This window comes from Lepidochelys olivacea (assembly GCF_965140295.1).
Source record: "Lepidochelys olivacea isolate rLepOli2 genome assembly, chromosome: 11".
NCBI classification, from domain to species: domain Eukaryota; kingdom Metazoa; phylum Chordata; order Testudines; family Cheloniidae; genus Lepidochelys; species Lepidochelys olivacea.
The window spans coordinates 12,591,549-12,609,718 of record NC_140421.1 but is presented as its reverse complement, the minus strand read 5'-3'; the positions used below and the strand labels follow the sequence as shown (position 1 = coordinate 12,609,718).

The following is an 18,170-nucleotide window of genomic DNA, read 5'->3' as shown; positions in this document are numbered from 1 at the left end:
CCTCTTTTTTTGGGGGGTGGGAGAGGGGGGGGACAAAAAGGGGAATTTTTCCCATTTGCTCATGCCAACTTGATCAGGGACAAATGCCCACTTTCATCATAATAATAAATAACAGGGACAGCCAGGACAGGGCTTTTTTTTTTTTTTAAAAAAAAAAGGACAGTTCCAGCCAAAATAGGACATATGGTCACCCTATAACTTAGGAAAGCAAGTTTCCTTACCCATGTTGCAAGTCACAGGTAGATTATAATGAATAAATACTTTAAAATTCAGTTTTTTCCTTTCAAGGAACTCAATAGCTTTACAGACACTACAAAACTGATCTTGCTTACACAAAGGTAGACAATACCATTACCTTGATTTTACAAGTGGGAAAGTGAAGGCACACAGGGTTTAAAAAAACATTTTCAAGTAAATGAGAGCTGTGGATGATCAGTACTCCTTGGGAAAAGATAAATAAGTCAGGCATCAGGTGTCTGGTGTTGGGCATCCAAAAACTGAGGCAAAGTCAACAATGTGGGCAAGGAATTTAGTCAGTTTCACTTGCTGGTTCTCATACATTAGCACCATTCTGCAACATTTGGGTTGCAGAGATTTTTTTTTTTTTAATTTTAAAACTATGGCCACGCCTATACTACGGGTTCGGCAGGCCCAGCTGTCAGCGATGTGAACAAATGCAATCCCTGACCAACATAGCTAGGCCAGCAAACTGAGACAATGTGTAACCCCACCCCACCCCCAATTTCTGCTAGGTGGCCTGCCCCCCAGGCCTCCCCATCCCCCGGCATTGCCCCATGTGTTTCCTCTGGTCTAGAACAGAGACTTTCTAACTGGGACATGTGGCAATCATGTCCCCCTCACCCTCCAAAACCTTTAAATTGTGCCCCCCCACACACTCTCAATGGTTATGCATCGCACCCACCAGAAAAAGTCCCCAGTATAGATTTAGTGATACTGGCAAAGCTGAACCAACATAGCTTGTTCTGCTCAGGGGTGTGTGTGTGTGTGTGTGTGTGTGTGTGTGTGTGTGTGTGTGTGTGTGTGTGTGTGTGTGTGTGTGTGTGTGTGTGTGTGTGTGTGTGTGTGTGCCAGCATAAGCCAGGTGCACACTAGGAGTGCTTTGCCAGTACAGCATACCGATGTAGGAATACCTGTAAGGTGATACTACTCGGGACCAGGCCTATGAAAGGAAAAGTGCTTCAAACACACCCCTATGTTCAAAGAAACATCTCTACAGGTATTAGCTTTCTATTGCGTCTTACAAAACCCTAATATTTTTGAACTTGGGTGCCCAAAGTTCAGCACCTAAATCCATATTTAGCATCTACACTAAAAAAAAACAAAAGGGCTCTAGTTGTAAATGATGAGCACTCACAATGGAGCACAATCAATAGGTGCTATGAACCTCCAGCACCCCGAAGACAAACTCTCCTAGGTGAAAAGAGTCAGGCTGATAGAAGAGAGCTATGCTAGCTCGTCTGCAGTACAGGATAAATGTATTTTCAGACAAGTGCTGACTGCAACTCTGTGCCCCTTGATAATAGGTTCTGTGCATGCTTTAATGGCAGCCAGCTATAAAGATTCAGCTGCCTTTACAGTCTATCCCGTTAGAATTAACAACGGCTTATTTATCTCCTCAGTCACTTAGTGAAGTGGGGAGGGGGGGAGAGAAGAAAGAAGGGTACTGCTTCAATGAAGTCACTATTCAAGCTCTAGTAAGTGCACACTGGAGATTAAGAAGTGTTGGAGAATGAGACCCAGGAGAAGTGACATTGAAGATTAGGCATGTGGCCATCTCATTAGACAAACTATTGGGGGAGTCAGAAAACTGACAGGGGAGGGCTTGCTTCTGTTGTATGATACGGCAGCAGGGAAAGGGGGAAGAGGAGACTCATCCTACCCACTTTTCTTGAGGCAGTACAGAAAATGTGAACATATTGCCACTCTCACTTGGGTGAAAGCAAAATTACAAAAGACACATCTAACAGCTCTAATTAAAAACACAAAGTTACAGATTATCAGGTTGTTAGTTTACTATTCAACAGAGGAATTACATTCTGGTTTTGAAGCTAATAATCTTTAAATTTTTATTCAAGATTACATGCAGATGTTGAAGCAGGAGAGGCATCTCTAGCAAAAAATGACTGACAAGCAGAGCTCTGAAGAGAGGAAAAACAGCTGGATGTTTAAGCCACCATTTTCAAATGTAGGTGCATAAGTAAGTGGGTCTGATTTTCAGAAGTGCTCAACGCCTGTAGCTCCCACTTATTTCAAGTAGCGTTGAGCCTGCTCAACGCTAGCAAAAAGTCAGCAACGTAGGTACCTCAGTGGTGATTAGATGCTTAATACTGAGCACTTCTGTTTTTTGCATTTATATTATTTTACATCTTCAGACCACTTTAGAGACAGTAAGCCAAAGCTGAGGGGAGGGGGAAAGATGTAGCACAGGGAGAGGGGGGGATGATTTGTGCCAATACTGGAACTTTCAAATGGTTTCACAAGAAAAAAAGTCTTGATATGGAATTAAAAAATTAAAATGCACAAGTCTTCCAGCTTCAAATGAAGGTAAACTAGATTCTCTTTGACAATGGGCGTTTACAGGGACAAACGAAAGTAGTGTTAGAATTTCCCCATATGCAAGCTGTGTTCCTCATTATGGTAGTCAAGGGCCTCACAGTCAGCACGTGCAGAAACACAATATTCCAGTTAGATAGGGAACAGAATGGAGCTAATCACCGACTTTCTCCAGCCAAACCAAAAAAGTTTAAAAACAAAAAAACAGTTCCTTTTAAAAAGAAGAATTTTTCCTTGCCAAAACCAAAAGGCAAAGAAATTGTTTAAAGTGTTTTAATGTCATTTCAAAATGGAGTGTTAATTTGAAAATACTTGGTTTCAAAAACATCAATACATTTTGTTTTGATGTGTCTGAAGTTTTTCCCCTGCACCCCGCTCAATTTTTTGGCTGAAACTATTCCTTGAATTTACAACTAGTTGTCATGCCCTGAAAAGTGTGGCTTTTGGCGAGTTTGCTATTCGTTAAGAAAAAGTGTGGCCAGCTTTAATAGGGACATACTATTATTCTGGTTTTACAAATAGACAACTGAGGCACAGCGACTAAGCAATTTGCTCAAGTCGTCTGTGGAGGAGCAAGGAATTGAATCCAGGCCGCCCAAGTTCCACATTAGTGTTCTGTACCAGACCATCCTTCTTCTCATAAAAGACAGAACCTCAATGCAGAGTAGAGTAAAGTTGTCTTTGTCAGGCAAGTCAGAGGCACAGTTTCCAGCAAGTGGAGAAGGCCCATACCAGGCTGTTTACACAAGGGTGAATGTTTGAAGGGGAGTGCCTCGACCTGCATTTTAAAACACCTAATTCTGGATCCATGCTCAAAAGTTCGAATACAAGCCAAGTCTGCCAGTTATTCTCCTTTGGGATGGGGGAAGTAATCAGGATGCCAAAAGGCTCTGTAAAGTTTATCTATATGGAGAAGATAACAGATTAGTTCATCAGCATCAAGTGTTAGAGGGTCACGCATGCACCATAGACCCTAAAATCTCCTGGCATGTTAAACATCAGAAGTTGTGACCAGAGGCATGAGACAGATTAAAAACAAAATCTAAGTTCTGCAGGCAACCAGCCAGGAGCAGACTAACACCATACTGGCATGGATCCAAAGCTTTGCTCCCCCACCACCCCTGACCCCTCCAGACAGCCAGTAGTACATGCAATATATAAGGTCAAGAGTCCATGACTCCCAGCTGCTGCCTGCCCATCTTGCTGCCTCCACCCAATGTTGTAACAGAAGCTGACAGATGAGAGGAGTGCCCCTGAATCCACCCTGTATCACTCTGATCCATGGGTCCATGCACTGGCTAGCTGGCAGAGACTTGCTGCTCACTGCCCTTTCTGAAGCTCCTAACCAGCAATAATCCTCCCCAGAACCAGCAGGTTTTGGGGATGACTTCCTGATCTCTCCCATTTTTGCCTCTTTGCACACATTAACTAACTGGATCGTGAGGGGTGGGAAGTATAGTGTTAAAACAGATGCCACGAGGAAAGAAAGGAAGCCGCTTACAGGAGAACAGATTTGTAGGAGTTGGCAGAACAAGGAAAAAAATAAAATATGTAGACAAGACAGACAACCAAGGCAATTAAGTGAAAACAAAGCAGATCCATGGATCAAATTCACAGGTTAAAGTCTCCCCTCACTCCAAAGCAAACTGAAATAATCCAAGGATTCATTTTATACACCACTATGTCATTCACCACAACAGAATGCCTCCAGCAGCCTCTCCATCACATGCAGCTAAATGGCACGAACAATAAGTAAAACACCCAAAAGGGCCAAAGAGCTCACTTTCCAAAACACAGGCACCTTAATATCCACATTGGGTGACTAAATGGACATTCAGGCACCTAAACAGTAATCTGGGTGCCTGAGTCTCCAAATGGCTAGTCTAAGATGCCCAAGTTTGAAATCTGGGCCTGTAGTAGCAGAAATACAGATGGCACAATAGAAGAGAAAAACCTATTGACAAGTAGCCTATCAGCATGATGCACAAGCATGGGAAAGAACTGAAGATTCCTATAGGACCTAAATTGTTGCTCCAGCGCATAACAAGAGAAGTTGGCATTGGTTTTCTTTTTTTGGTCAGGCGAGTGAATACCCCCAGTTGTCTCTGGAAAGAGCCAGCAAATAACACTTTGAATTTATATAGAACTTTTCAAAGTTCCAAAGCAGTTTAGAATGGTGCATAAGGACCTCTCTCCCCATTTCACAGATAGGAAAGCTGGGGCACAGAGAAGTGAAGTGACTTAACTGAGGTCACACAGGAAGACACTGGCAGGACTTGGATTAGTGCCCAGGTCTCCTGACTCCCAGTCAGTTTCCTTTCTGGATCTCCTGCATTTGATGATACTACATCTGCCCTATTCACTGCGGCCAAAACAGTCACCAACCAGCACACACACCCCCCAACCACCCACCCCAGTGTGGAATTTAAGTTATAGAAAATTTTAACACAAAACAAAGAAGAAGCGTCCTTATGCACCAAAGCAAAGACTACACAACTGGATTGCTCAGCAGACACCATTTTCTTAAAAGCTATTCAGTGAAGGGTTCTGAACAGTGACACCACAAGAAAATTGTCCACTGTAACCTGACTGACCTATGTATACTGGAAGAATTATTCACTGTTAACAATATAGTCAAATGAATAAAGCACAGTCATTTGGGGAACCACAACTAGCCAACAAACTGGTTAGCTGCAAAGCCCTACCATTTCATCCTGCGTAGGGTCATTGTCAAAAATCTTCATAGGAGGAGGAAGCGGTGTGTGGGATTCTTCATCTGGCTCATCTTCTCCCCAACCCTTCTTACTCTTCTGAAAGCAAGATCATTGTTAGACACAAAAAGGCTAGTTATCCGAACACACCACTTCAAAGCCTAGCTAGCTACCTTTATGCTTATTTCTAATACAATAGCTGTATCAACACAGATACGGGGCCGGGAGGATTATGGATAAGTCTGGCTGCCATGACAAAGGGAAGTCACAGTAAATATTTTTTTTCCACTATTGAGAGATCAGCCAGGGACAATATACTCTTCCAAAGCAAGTTGTTGAAAGCCATTAAATAATAGTTAATGGGACACCTAAGATTTTTTTTATTATTTACCTCTATTGCCTTAGAGGCCACATCTAATTTACATTAATAAAAGGTAATGTAAAGCTTTGAATTTCTTATCTCCCCATGCATTCAAATAGCGTGACCATTTTCTGTTCAACTTTCAAGCTAGAGCTGCTGACAGGATGGATCACGAAGTAACATTCTAGTCAGTGTGACACAGGGAGACAGTGACCATTATTGCTGCAGATAAATATATTTAACAGAATAAAAAATTGGTATGGCTTACTTAATAGAAAATAAGTCAGTTTAAAACAAATATAGGTATCAGCATAAATTGTTAATCATTACTCAAGAATGCTTACTGTGCATCTTAATCTGGAACGTCTTGTTTAGTAATTAAATTGAAACAAACACCAAACATCCTGGTGTACAATAATTTTGAAAATCTTAGCCCGAATTAATGTTAGATATTCAAGATGGCAGGATCATATCTGTGGTATAAATATAATCAATTTTGTTTTAGTTATTCTGAAAAGATATTACATCTTTCATAATCACAGTAGTTTTCCTTTAAGCACAAAAGGAGGTTCTCTACCACTCCACTCAGCCCCCCCACCTAATTTAGCACACTTTCAAGTGAAAGTAAATGAGAACAAGGCACCATTATTCCAGAACAGTGAGTGTACACAGTTAGTCAGGAACAGCTGTTCCTGACTATGTATAATACATCCTTATTCTGGACTGGCAGACAGACATCACTGAATGCTCTGCCCAAGATGCAGTCTCATCTACATTACTCTTAATACATACCTCATCTGCACTGTCCCCTTGAGGAGTGGTCTCATCACCAGGCTTTGGTGAACCCAGGTCAAAGCTCTTCCTGCCATCTCGCACTTTCTTCTGTTTTTTGAGGTTACTCTCAGCCTTCCCACTGTTCAGCCGACGCACAGGACTTGTCAGCCATTTTTTCAGTGTGTTTGTTGAACGCTTGGGGCCAGGAGAGCTCTGGATTGAGTTAAGGGATGACTGAGGCTGCAAGTTGGCCACCGATTCTGACTTCCCTCCATTTTCACCGGAGGAGACTGAATATGCATCTGAAGGAAACAAAACAGATGACTGATGACACTGCCTGCTGGCTTTCTGGGACTACCCACAATTAGGATGTACCATGCTACAGTGCATGGGGATTTGTGCAAAGCAGAACAAAATAAAAATGTTTTGAAAAATAAATTTGTCAAGTGTTGAACAAGTCAGTCTGTTTTCTTCAGAAATTAATTCTATAGCACACCTATATTTACTGCACACCTGATTGAAAAAGATGGTTAAGATTCCTCTAAATCCTATATACTTCTCATTTCCCTCCATATTACCTGTACTTGTGAAACATCACAGACAAAAAATGCAACTAGATTTTCTCAGTTACTACCCCAGACTCCACTGTGAAGTGAGAGCAAGGCACAAAATAGCTACAGCAACAGCTACTACCATAAAGCTTTTCCAGCCATCAGCACCTAGTCAGTCTGTTCCATTTTGTTTCCACTGGAAACTTAAGTGATCATAAGTACGTACTGTGCGTCTTCTGTTAGCTATACAATGATGGGTTTTTAGGCTGCGTCCCTGAGCTTGTGCTAGCTTCTTGCAAGAAGTGGGAAAGTAAAGTATAGCTTTGAGAACTGCTTCAGAAGTAATTCCTGACAGGCTCCTCTTTTTGCCCATTCCCTCCTCCTGCTCAGTAAACAATGTCCTTGGTTTAAGTGAAGCCCTTGCACCTTTGATCTGGATCAGTAGTGGCCAGCTCTAGATTTAAAAGTGAATCATGCTGAGCAAAAAACTGACATCTTTAGATCTGGCAAGAAGGTGAACGTCACTCCATTTATTTCAAAGCATTGAAACTTTTTTTAGAAAAACAGGATTAGGAATTTTGTACAGATTCCACTGGGGTAGCTGGATTTTGTTTTCAGGACAGCAGAGGTTATATTACTGTATCTTTTAAAGATTAGCAAGGAGCTAGGCCATAGGGCAGCCAGGGAAAGTAGTGGGCAGAAGCTCTACAGCCAAAGGGAGACTACAGTGTTCCTTCAGTGTACAGAAGAAAGTGACACTTTGCCATTGCCTGATTAAATCAGCCAGACATTACAGAAGTTGAATTGAAAGTGTTGTTCAGTGTACCAGGTCTGCTTCCCTCAGTGCAGACGGAAGACACCCAGCATATGGGGATCCTGGGGTGGCATAAAGTCATTGCAGAAGCTCTTATTATTATCTTGTCTTTCCTACCCCACAAACAGCACAAACAGCCAGGGAATAGAGAATGTGGGTGGGTTGGGTTTAGTGTGCAGGTGGGCTATAATATACAGGAGGTCAGACTAGATGATCTGGTGCACCTCTCTAGCCTTAAAACCGACTCTCTCCCTCTCTATACCCCTGAAATTCCAAGCTGCCTGGAGGCTGTTGATATCTGACAAAATAGCAAAGTCCTAGCTTGTACCAGGTGATTGATACATACGGTGACCAGACAGCAAGTGTGAAAAATTGGGGGGAGGAGGGGGAGGAGAGAGGAAAAAATAGCCTATATATAAAGAACCAAAAATTGAGACTGCCCCTATAAAATTGGGACATCTGGTCACCCTATTGGTGCAGGCACTTGCTGGCTCTAGGATTGGTTGGAGCTCAAAACTGACATAATGGCTCTGTGGATCAATAATAGGATAATGGACCCTTTACCTCCAAGGCTGCAAATTCAAATCCAGCCCAGGTCAATAAGGACTAAAAGTTCACATCTTGACTATTCAGCAGATGGTGTGAAAGGAGGTATGACTGGTACTCAGTAAATGGTTTTGCACATCACTAAAACCACCACCACATTTGGCATCCTCTCTGGCAGGCACAGCAGCAAGATTGAATTACACACATCCAGAGAATTGTGAAAATTGCCCTTTCTTCTCAAACTGATTCTACAAGAGAGGCTGATTAGGTTATGGGGAACCTACTCCAATGGGAGACCATTGCACAGCACAGGTTGCTGTCAGAATGCTTTCCCTTTTCCTTTAATCTCATGTGTTTTACAATCCTGGAGATTTAAAATCCCACTTGCCCTACAGGAGTTTCCTGCTTATAGGGCAAATTCCATAGCATAACACTGATTTCCCACAAAACAAGACATTTTTCCCTTCAGGACAAGTTCACCTTACTTGTTTCATTTATTGTTTTGTTTTCCTAATGTCAGAGTCTTGTTCTGACAAATTGTGATTATACCGCAATGAATTAAAATGGGTAGTGATCACTAGATTTATTTACCTTTCCATCAGTGCCTCAGTAAAAAGATTCAAGATGGCTGATCTGCTGGAGTTTGTTTTGGATCATAATGTTACTTTGAATGCAAGTTAGGGGCTTCTTTTCATGTTTGGCTGTGCATGCTAACATCTGCTGTTAGAATCCCCTCCCACCTGGCCCTCCAACGAGCATAGTACCCTTTGGCCTTGAATACCCTGCAAATGGGGCTAGCCCCGATAGGATTTGTGCGCAGTACACATTTAAATTGAGAAACAAAAGAATCCACTCTCCATGGCCACCGAAGTGACACCTTCCATGAGCCCATGAAGGAGTTTTGTACAGGACAGTAACTTTAAAAGTTATTTTAACTGCTAGAGTAGCTAGCAGTTAAAATAAGACAGCTTCCTGGAAACAGATGGCTGTTCTGTTTCAAAGGGGAATATTTCAGTAGTAGAAACTTTGCTGAGTGAAGAGATGTGGAAAGTTTGCATTCCACAGCTAACATGCAAGGGAGTTTAAACTGGAGAGGGAAGGGAACTTATGTCCTGCATGTTGCTCAAAAGTGCAAAGTTACTATTCTAAAACCTTGAATTTTGCTGACACAACAGGGTATGCTGATAAAGTTTTGCTTTCAAAGGAACACGTGAGTTCTGTGAATGGAAAGTGTCTGAAGCCTATCAGACAGCAGATAAGCTAGCCTCTGAAAACAGTTCTGTAAGCCTCCCTTGTACCTATTTAAAATCAGTTGATTAACACAAAATAGGCTGAAAATAAAATCAATAGTAACTGACCGAAGCCATGCATTTTCATAGATAAGGCTGGTTCTTTGACCTTAAAAGGAAAGGAGTCAAAGTTGGTGGGCCCAAACAAACAAAAAACAAAAAAACACCCCCACAACTTTCTCCCCCCTCCCCTGCCTTTGGGGCAAGACATTCCAAAAGGGCCGTCTATCATCTGGCCATTTTCAAAATAGTTCTTCCTTTCCCCACTCCAGCAGAGAAGTGATAATCTGGGCATTCTTAATGTTTGAGGAGCCAAACTTTAGCTTCTCTTAGCCTATTGCAAACTAAGCAATCCCCTCCGTTGTTCATAAATTAACTCTAAACATGCAGTAAAATGCTTTGTTTAGTGACCTAAAATTGTAAAATAGTAACCCCTCTCCCTCCAGAGTGGCTCTCTGCTGGCAAAAATATTACTACTTTATAAACTTGGACCAAATTGGTTAAACCAGGAAAGACAGCAGAACTAGAATTCATTTGCAAACTGGATACAATTAACTTAGGCTTGAAGAAAGACCGGGAGTGGATGGGTCATTACACAAAGTAAAATTATTTCCCAATATTTATTTTCCTCCCCCCCCCCCCCCACTGTTCCTTAGACATTCTTGTCAACTGCTGGAAATGGCCCACCTTGATTATCACTACAAAAGGTTCCCCTCCCCCTGCTCTCCTGCTTAATAGCTCATCTTAAGTGAAAAGAAAAAGGAGTACTTGTGGCACCTTAGAGACGAACAAATTTATTTGAGCATAAGCTTTCATGAGCTACAGCTCACTTCATTGGATGCATTCAGTGGAAAATACAATGGGGTACGAGTTTTTTCATGAAGTTGATAGATTTCCACGCCATACGGCTAAATTCAGTGCCTTGCATAATGACAGGTTTCAGAGTAGCAGCGGTCACTGTATTTTCCACTGAATGCATCTGATGAACTGAGCTGGTACCTCACAAAAGCTTATGCTCAAATAAATTTGTTAGTCTCTAAGGTGCCACAAGTACTCCTTTTCTTTTAGGCTAATTTGGAGTATCTTTACTTAGGCAAATATCCCACAGTGGTCAATGAAGACTCTGCCCTAGTGATGACTAAAGAATGGGACACAATTTATAGGGGTATTTAGAGGTATGTGTATTATATAAAAAACAATTTTTTTAATGTTACCCAATTTATCCTGGGACAGTACAAAAAATGGATACTACCAGATTAACTATACATCATAAAATCATGGCTATACAAGGGCCACTGTTGCTTCCTGAGCATCTGCTTGCAGCCAAGTACCATTCTGTAGTGGCCTGCCTCAGTTTCCCTCCTCCCCCTATGCTGTAACAATGAAGTCACTTAAACAGCCTAGTCAAGAAGCCAACACACACTACTTTATGGCAGTATAATCTCCCTACAGTAAAGCCTTCTGAAAGGAACACTCGTACAATTGTTTAAAAGGCTCTTTCCTCAGAGCCCAGATAAAAAGCAATAATCCCAAAATTAAACAAAAACCACCACCCCCCTCTTTAGGTTCCAGTCACAGCTCCTTCTACTTTAATGGCAACTTAATTCTGTTATTGAGTGTCCAGTGACACTGAAGTGCTCTCCTACTGGTTTTTGAATGTTACAATTCTTGATGTCCGATTTGTGTCCAGCAACTACACACCACACAACAGAAACACTAACCCAGGAACCAACCCCTGCAACAAACTCCGTTGCCAACTCTGCATATCTATTCAAGGAACATCATCATAGGACCCAACCACATCAGCCACACCATTAAGGGCGGTGTGGCTGATGTGGTTGGGTCCTATGATGATGTTCCTTGAATAGATATGCAGAGTTGGCAACGGGGTTTGTTGCAGGGGTTGGTTCCTGGGTTAGTGTTTCTGTTGTGTGGTGTGTAGTTGCTGGACACAAATCGGACATCAAGAATTGTAACATTCAAAAACCAGTAGGAGAGCACTTCAGTCTCCATGGACACTCAACAGAATTAAAAGTCGCCATTCTCCAACAAAAAAAACCCTCCAATGAGAAACTGCAGAACTGGAATCAGTTTGCAAACTGGACACCATCAAATTAGGCTTGAATAAAGACTGGGAGTGGCTGGGTCACTACAAAAAATAATTTTTCCCTCTGTTGATATTCACCGCTTCTTGTCAACTGTTAGGAATGGGCCACCCTAATTGAATTGACTTCGTTAGCACTCGGTAAGGCAACTCCCATCTTTATACCTGCTTACTTTATTTTCCACTCCATGCATCTGATGAAGTGGGTTATATCCCACAAAAGCTTATGCCCAAATAAATTTGTTAGTCTCTAAGGTGCCACAAGGATTCCTCGTTGTTTTTACTGATACAGACTAACATGGCTACCTCTCTGAAACTTGCTGTGTGTGTTCGTTGGAGTGGTAAGGTTGCCACACCTCCAGGATTGTCCTGGAGTCTGCAGGAATTAAAGATTAATCTATGTGACTAAACCTCCAGAAATATGCCAAACCAAAAATTGACAACCCTATAGATGGTCTGAAAAGGGACTTTGGGTGCCTTGCTGTTTAGATGCCCAGTTTACTGAATCTTTTTTACAGGGGCTTGATGTTCAGAAAGTCCTGGAAAAAAAAATCTGCTCTCTGAAAATTAGGCCCTCTGAAAGCGTGCCAAATTGAGCATCCAAGTCACTAGTCACTCTTGATAAAGTCTCCAGAAACTCCAAAAGTTCAGACCAGGTCAGATCTCTGATGGGGGAAAATTAAGTCAATTATTTTTTAGACTTATCAGTGGATTTCTTCAGTCTGAGGTCTTCAAATAGATTGAAATTCAGACAGCAAGAGGTATCAAGTGCAACAGTGACGATTTGCTATGACTCTCTCCTAGTCACAAAACTACGGGTGTGAATGTGCACTGGAAACAATTTCATTAAGATGATCCAGGTGAAGTTTGGAAATTTTACCCATAAAGACTGATTAACTTTCGCCCTCACTTCAAAGGACAGACTACGGGAACACCAGGTTCTTCTGGAACAGCTGCAGAGTACAGCAAATGGGCATATCCATGTATATCATAATGTCACCACTATGCCAGGACAGAACTTTTAAATGTTTACCTGGTAAACCAAAATGTCTACATTGGGTTCAGTAGACTAATACGGCTGGATAAGTTTCCTGCCCAAACCACTCAGACACAAAAAAAAGAGTGTGAGGGCCTTTCTACTTGAATATGGACACTGCTGACTCACATTAACAGGTCTTTAATACTCTTCGATCTGGTCCTGTTTCAAAGATTAGATCAAAGCCCAATAACAGATTATTGGTGTGCGTCAGCATGGTACAGATGGTCAGTTAGGGGATGGCAAGCTAGTATGAGGTACATTCACAACCCAGCTTGCACCTCTATACAAGTCTCCAAGAAATCTGTTGCTTGGCAACATGACAGTAGCAGATATTTACAGTCAGATTAAAAAGCCTTAAAATTTGATGGTTTTGCACTGCTAAATTAGTGAACTTGTTTATTCTTGTTGCTAAAATGGACCATCTCCTAGATTTAAGGCTACTACTCAGGAAGAGGCTATTTAAATATAACATTCTGAATGAAAATTCAGAATATTGAAAGCATAGCCCTTGAAACGTTTCAAAAAGAGAATGTGGTGCCAGGTGACTAGTATAAGTCATTTCAATTTAACTTCCCCACCCCCTACAGAGTAGGAACTAGAAGAATGTGATGACACTATGTTAGAAATATCTGATTCAGTATTACAGGCACTAGTCTCTCCAATGAGGTGCTGAAAAGACTTCTCACATCAAATTACAGAAAAGAAATCTTTTAGAGCCACACTATTCAAACTATCTATCTAAAGAGAGAAACTAGTTCAGATGTCCCAAATGGCTTTCATTCTTGATAGCTAGGCATTAGAATAGCTTACAGCTGTAAAAATGTCAGTGACTTACAAAAGGATAAAATTCTGTTTTAAAGTCAGAAGAGCAAGATCACAGGATCTTAATGTGAAGTTTAACTGGGATGACCTTACTATCTCAAAGCAATTTTCTGTAGCAGTGATGGACAACTGCAGGCTTCCTCAAAAAAAAAAAAAAAAAAAACCCCACAGTGTAGGAATTTGATTTCTGTGTTGCATTTCCAAGTCATCTAAGCATCATTCCAGGTAGGGCAGAAGGATTGTACCTCAAGGATGTCAAATACAGTTAACAAGATTGTGAACCCCACTGGCAAACTCACTGAAGTCAATGGGACTATACCTGTGAATAGCCACTCACTAGTGGGAGTAATGGCTTCATGATCTCTCCCAATAAACCGTCAACTGAGCTCTATTGTGCCTTCCAGAGCCCATTTTCCATCTGCAGCGGTTATTGCAAGAAAAAATGCTCTCTCCTTTATGGTGCAGGGGTGAAATATCAGCATAGGAGGAGAATATGGATTCCATTCAAGTTACCAGTTTTGGAGACCTTGAATTCCTTTGTACTTGAGTGTCTTGGAAAGCAGGGTTCTTCTGTGCCTACCGTGTGTGTGCACAATGAGAACGTTTACATTAGCACTTATTTTTAAAATGTGCATTTACACAAAATCTTCATCTCAATCAGTGAGATGCTCACTCTTATTCTTGCAGTCTGTAACGTTCTCTTCCTTCCCAAGTACATCCCATTCCCAATGTACATACGGAATGGTCTCAAGTCTATAATTTAGGGACTGATTCAGGTTCCTTTATTCATACTAATACCTTACTTCTCATGCCACACCATTTAAAGTGAGGAGGACTAGTCAGGAGGTGAAGTTCTACTCAATGCATTTAAGGGTGGCTGAATAAGGCCGTTGGATTGCAAGCTCTTTTGGTCTTGCAGGTGTTTTTGTGTAAAGCATTTAGACATGCTAGTGGGTGCTAACACGCATTAAAAAACTTCAGCGTTTGGGAGGATTGAAATCTAAATCCAAGCTTTACAGCTTGAGTAGATTCTAGTCACTACATGCACCTACTGTGAATTTGCAGCAGAGTTCAAGAAACAATCCATCTACTTTGGATTCCTGGCCAACAACCTACTGCATTAGAGTCAGGTTTGTCAGTAAAGGAAGAAATCTTCCCATTGCTTATACAAAAGCAGCTAGTTACACTGCTAAAAAGCTAACATGTGTCAACATTCTATTATACAGAAGACCACCTTTTCAAATCAAAGCCACCACAAAAGGTTTCAGTGAAAAAGCCACAAGAATGTGCAAATAGTCCTAAGCACCCACATAGATGGAGAAAGACGACAATTGGAGTGGGAATTATTTAAAATTTAGAGTGCTAAACTTTAACAAAACCTAGGCACAAAATTGTGCACATTTCAGATTTCCTTGTAGGTTCAGAATGCTGGTCAATTTTGTTAGTATTCATATGTTTCAAAAAGATGTGGCTGAATTTCAAGTAAGCTCAGGCAGAAGTCAGAAGAAACTCCATGCTACCTGGTTTTATGTCTGAAAATAAGTTCAGATTCACCTGCAAAATTTTCACCTACCCTCCAAAGTATGGAAGATGTTTGGGTTCAGCATTTTACTTTGGGCCCATCTGTACTGGAGATCAGGCAGATGTTGGCAGTTTTCTATTTTATTTTTGGGGGCTCATCCGATGCCCCAACTCAAAGTAACACTGAAAAGGCATCAAATGAAGTTGCCAGAATTCTCACAGGTCAGTTTCTTGGGATAAATAATTTCATCCACATATTCAACTGGCAAAATTATATGGACTTCCTAGAGTAAAAGTTGTGTTAGAATTACACAAAATATTTGAGAAATAGAAAGCAACATACCTGGCTAAAAAGATAAAAAGGAGTTAGAGCCAGAAGTGTGACAGACTTTCAATCTAATGAAATTCAGAAGTCTGACTTCCTGGTTCCACTATGAACATGCAAATCTGACCTCCAAAATTAACCAAAAAAAGACTAAACTCGAAGTTATGCTAGACATTTAGAACTTAAAAATAGTTTCTTTACTGAAAACCTGGTATTACTTGTAATGGGCAAGAAAACAGAGCTTGCTTTGATTCAGATAGTATTTAGAAGAGGGCACTCCACCTACACTGCCCAAGTCAATACAAGGTTTTAGAATCAAAAAAACATTAATATCCAGCGATTTCTAGAAAGCATAACGAATGCTACCGGGGGCTTCTATGTCTTAGGGTAATAGTCACTGATCTCCCTGGAGTTAAGGAATGTACATCTCCCTGGTTATGCTATTCAGACAGGATAGTAGGCCAAAGCAAAATGAACAATCCAGGGACTTGGTGTACTTTGTATCAGTCGCATCTCTCAGCAGGAAATTAGTTGAGGTTAAGCATGTGACAGTTCATTCTAACTAGCAATAAATCCCCAAAAGGCAACCTGCCATTAACTTCAGCTGAACAGTTTTATTTTAGCTCAGTTCTTCAGACATGAATTTCCTCAGAACACTCTTGGAAAGCTGAGAAACCAAACCAGTCGCCAGGTTTCGGTTGTGTCAATCAATAAGGGGTTACGTCTAAGAACTCCACTTATCAAACTGGAGGTCAGGAATGAATTACTGCAACTCTAGGAAAGTTTCAAAGATGGAGCTAAACCAAAAGGCCTAAAAAAGCAGCTCTGAACGGTGCAGTCTTCAAGATTCTTTAAAAATAAAAATAAATGAAAAAGGGTACTGAGAGTGCGATATGAACACGTCTAGCCTCTCTAGGAAAAGGGACAAGGGACAGCACAAGGGAAAGAAATCAGTAACAAAACCCAGACACTGCATCTTGTTACTGTCCTATTAGAAGTAACTGTTGAAGTCAGTCTGGCAGAGAAATAGCTAGAACAATTAGTCTTGGTGTAGCATGCAGAATTAAAGCTGTTGTAGGTGATCTTTTGGGGAAAGGAATCTTATTGCAGAGTATCTGGAGGACGAGAGTGCACATGCTCTATGGAGGAGTATCTAAAGCTAAGAGCAGGGTAGTACATGCAGTAATTACTTACAAGCTAGGAGAGCAGCCAGCCAGAGAGGCTACGACCTGACCTAACACCTACAGAGTTAGAAGTAACAGCATAGACACCTGCCGTTGGGTGAGCCCGTCATACTCTGGTTGTCCCAGTCTCTCTGAAGCGTGCTCACGCAGAAAAGCATAGACCAACATCACCACCTTCCTTAGGGAGGTTTTTTTGCTTTACTGCTCTTATCAGTCTTCTTGACAAGCTAGTCTCTTTTCACAATTCACCCCTCACCCACACCACTTGTGTCTTATTTATAGTAGCCACTCTGGAGTTTGTGGCAAGAATCACAAGGAAGCAAAAGAGAGTTCATCAAGCAGCTCACTGTGTGAGGTAATCCCAGCCAGCCTCAATCTAGAGTTGAAGAGCCAGAAGAGTGAGAGCTACGCCAAGAAGGGAAGCCTTACTTAGCTCCCTACAGACCACCACCATAGGCGCAGACTCTGTGGGTGCTCCAGGGCTGGAGCACCCATGAGGAAAAATTGGTGGGTGCTCTGTACCCACCAGAAGCTCCCCTCCCTAGCTCACCTCCGCCTCCTCCCGAGTGTGCCGCCGCATCCTGCTTCTTCCCCCTCCCTCCCAGCGCTTGTGCCTCGAAACAGCTGTTTCGCGTGGCAGGCACTGGGAGGGACAGGGGGGGAGGAGGAGGAGGAGGAAGAAGAACGTGGCGCACTGGGGGAAGAGGTGGGGCCAGGGCATGATTTGGGGAAGGGTCCAATAGGGGCAGAGAGGGGGTGGAGTTGGGGCGGGGCCAGGGGGGCGCGAGCACCACTAGTGCCAATGAAAGTTGGCGCCAAACGAACATTTACTAGAGGAATCATTCTGAAGGGTGAAAGAAGTCAGGATGCCATGAGTAAGTGTTAAAATGTATTTTCTGTGGAAATCTCAGGCACGCTTGTTCATAAGTTTCCAGAAACCCCCACACATACCAGGCAGAGAGGACACATTGTGAACCAGCTCAGAGCACAGCTGCAACAAATATCACTTGGCTGGCAAAGACAGATAGGAGCATTCTCAGTGTTTAATTAGTAATGAAAGAGGGGCTGGAGCTCAAGCAAACTAACAAAAAAATTCATAATTGATGCACGAAGCCCAGATGTGCTGGGGCTCAGCCCTGGCAAAAATTAAGAATCGAGTATTCTTCCCACAAGGCAATGGAGTTGGGTAGCAGGTTTCTGGAGAAGACTCAACTTTGAATGCCGCTTGGTTTAGTTTCTGGCTGGGGGGGGGGGGGTTCTTTTTCATACAAACTAATGTTTATGTCAAAGCTATTGCATGTTTCTTTGGAGGAATTTTTAAGCGCCAAACTCCTTTCACTTTTCATTTTGAAATTGAAACATTTTGTGAATCCATGACAAACAATAATTCTGGAAGTTCCATGCTGGGAAAGAGGATAGGGTTGCCCACTTCCTAATCACACAAAACTGAACACCCTAGCCTTGCCCCTTCCCTGAGACCACACCCTCTGTCCTGCTGCTTCCCTGAGGCCCTGCCCCCCACTCACTACATTCCCTGTCCCTCGCTGGCTCGCTC

The 18,170-nt window shown here is 42.0% G+C and overlaps 1 protein-coding gene across 6 annotated transcripts in view; it reads right to left on the bottom strand.

The window, feature by feature from the left end:
* Window positions 1–18,170, bottom strand: part of KALRN (kalirin RhoGEF kinase) — a 765,876-nt gene that overhangs the window by 89,544 nt on the left and 658,162 nt on the right. For 4 of the 6 annotated variants that reach the window (XM_084643219.1, XM_084643220.1, XM_084643221.1 and 1 more), the window contains 2 exons: window positions 6,439–6,722; window positions 5,280–5,384 (listed from right to left, as the gene is read on the bottom strand). In XM_084643219.1, the coding sequence (XP_084499345.1) occupies window positions 5,280–5,384; window positions 6,439–6,722 (389 nt within the window). The remainder of the gene's footprint in view (window positions 1–5,279; window positions 5,385–6,438; window positions 6,723–18,170) is intronic. The other 2 variants (XM_084643222.1, XM_084643223.1) reach the window with 1 other exon arrangement.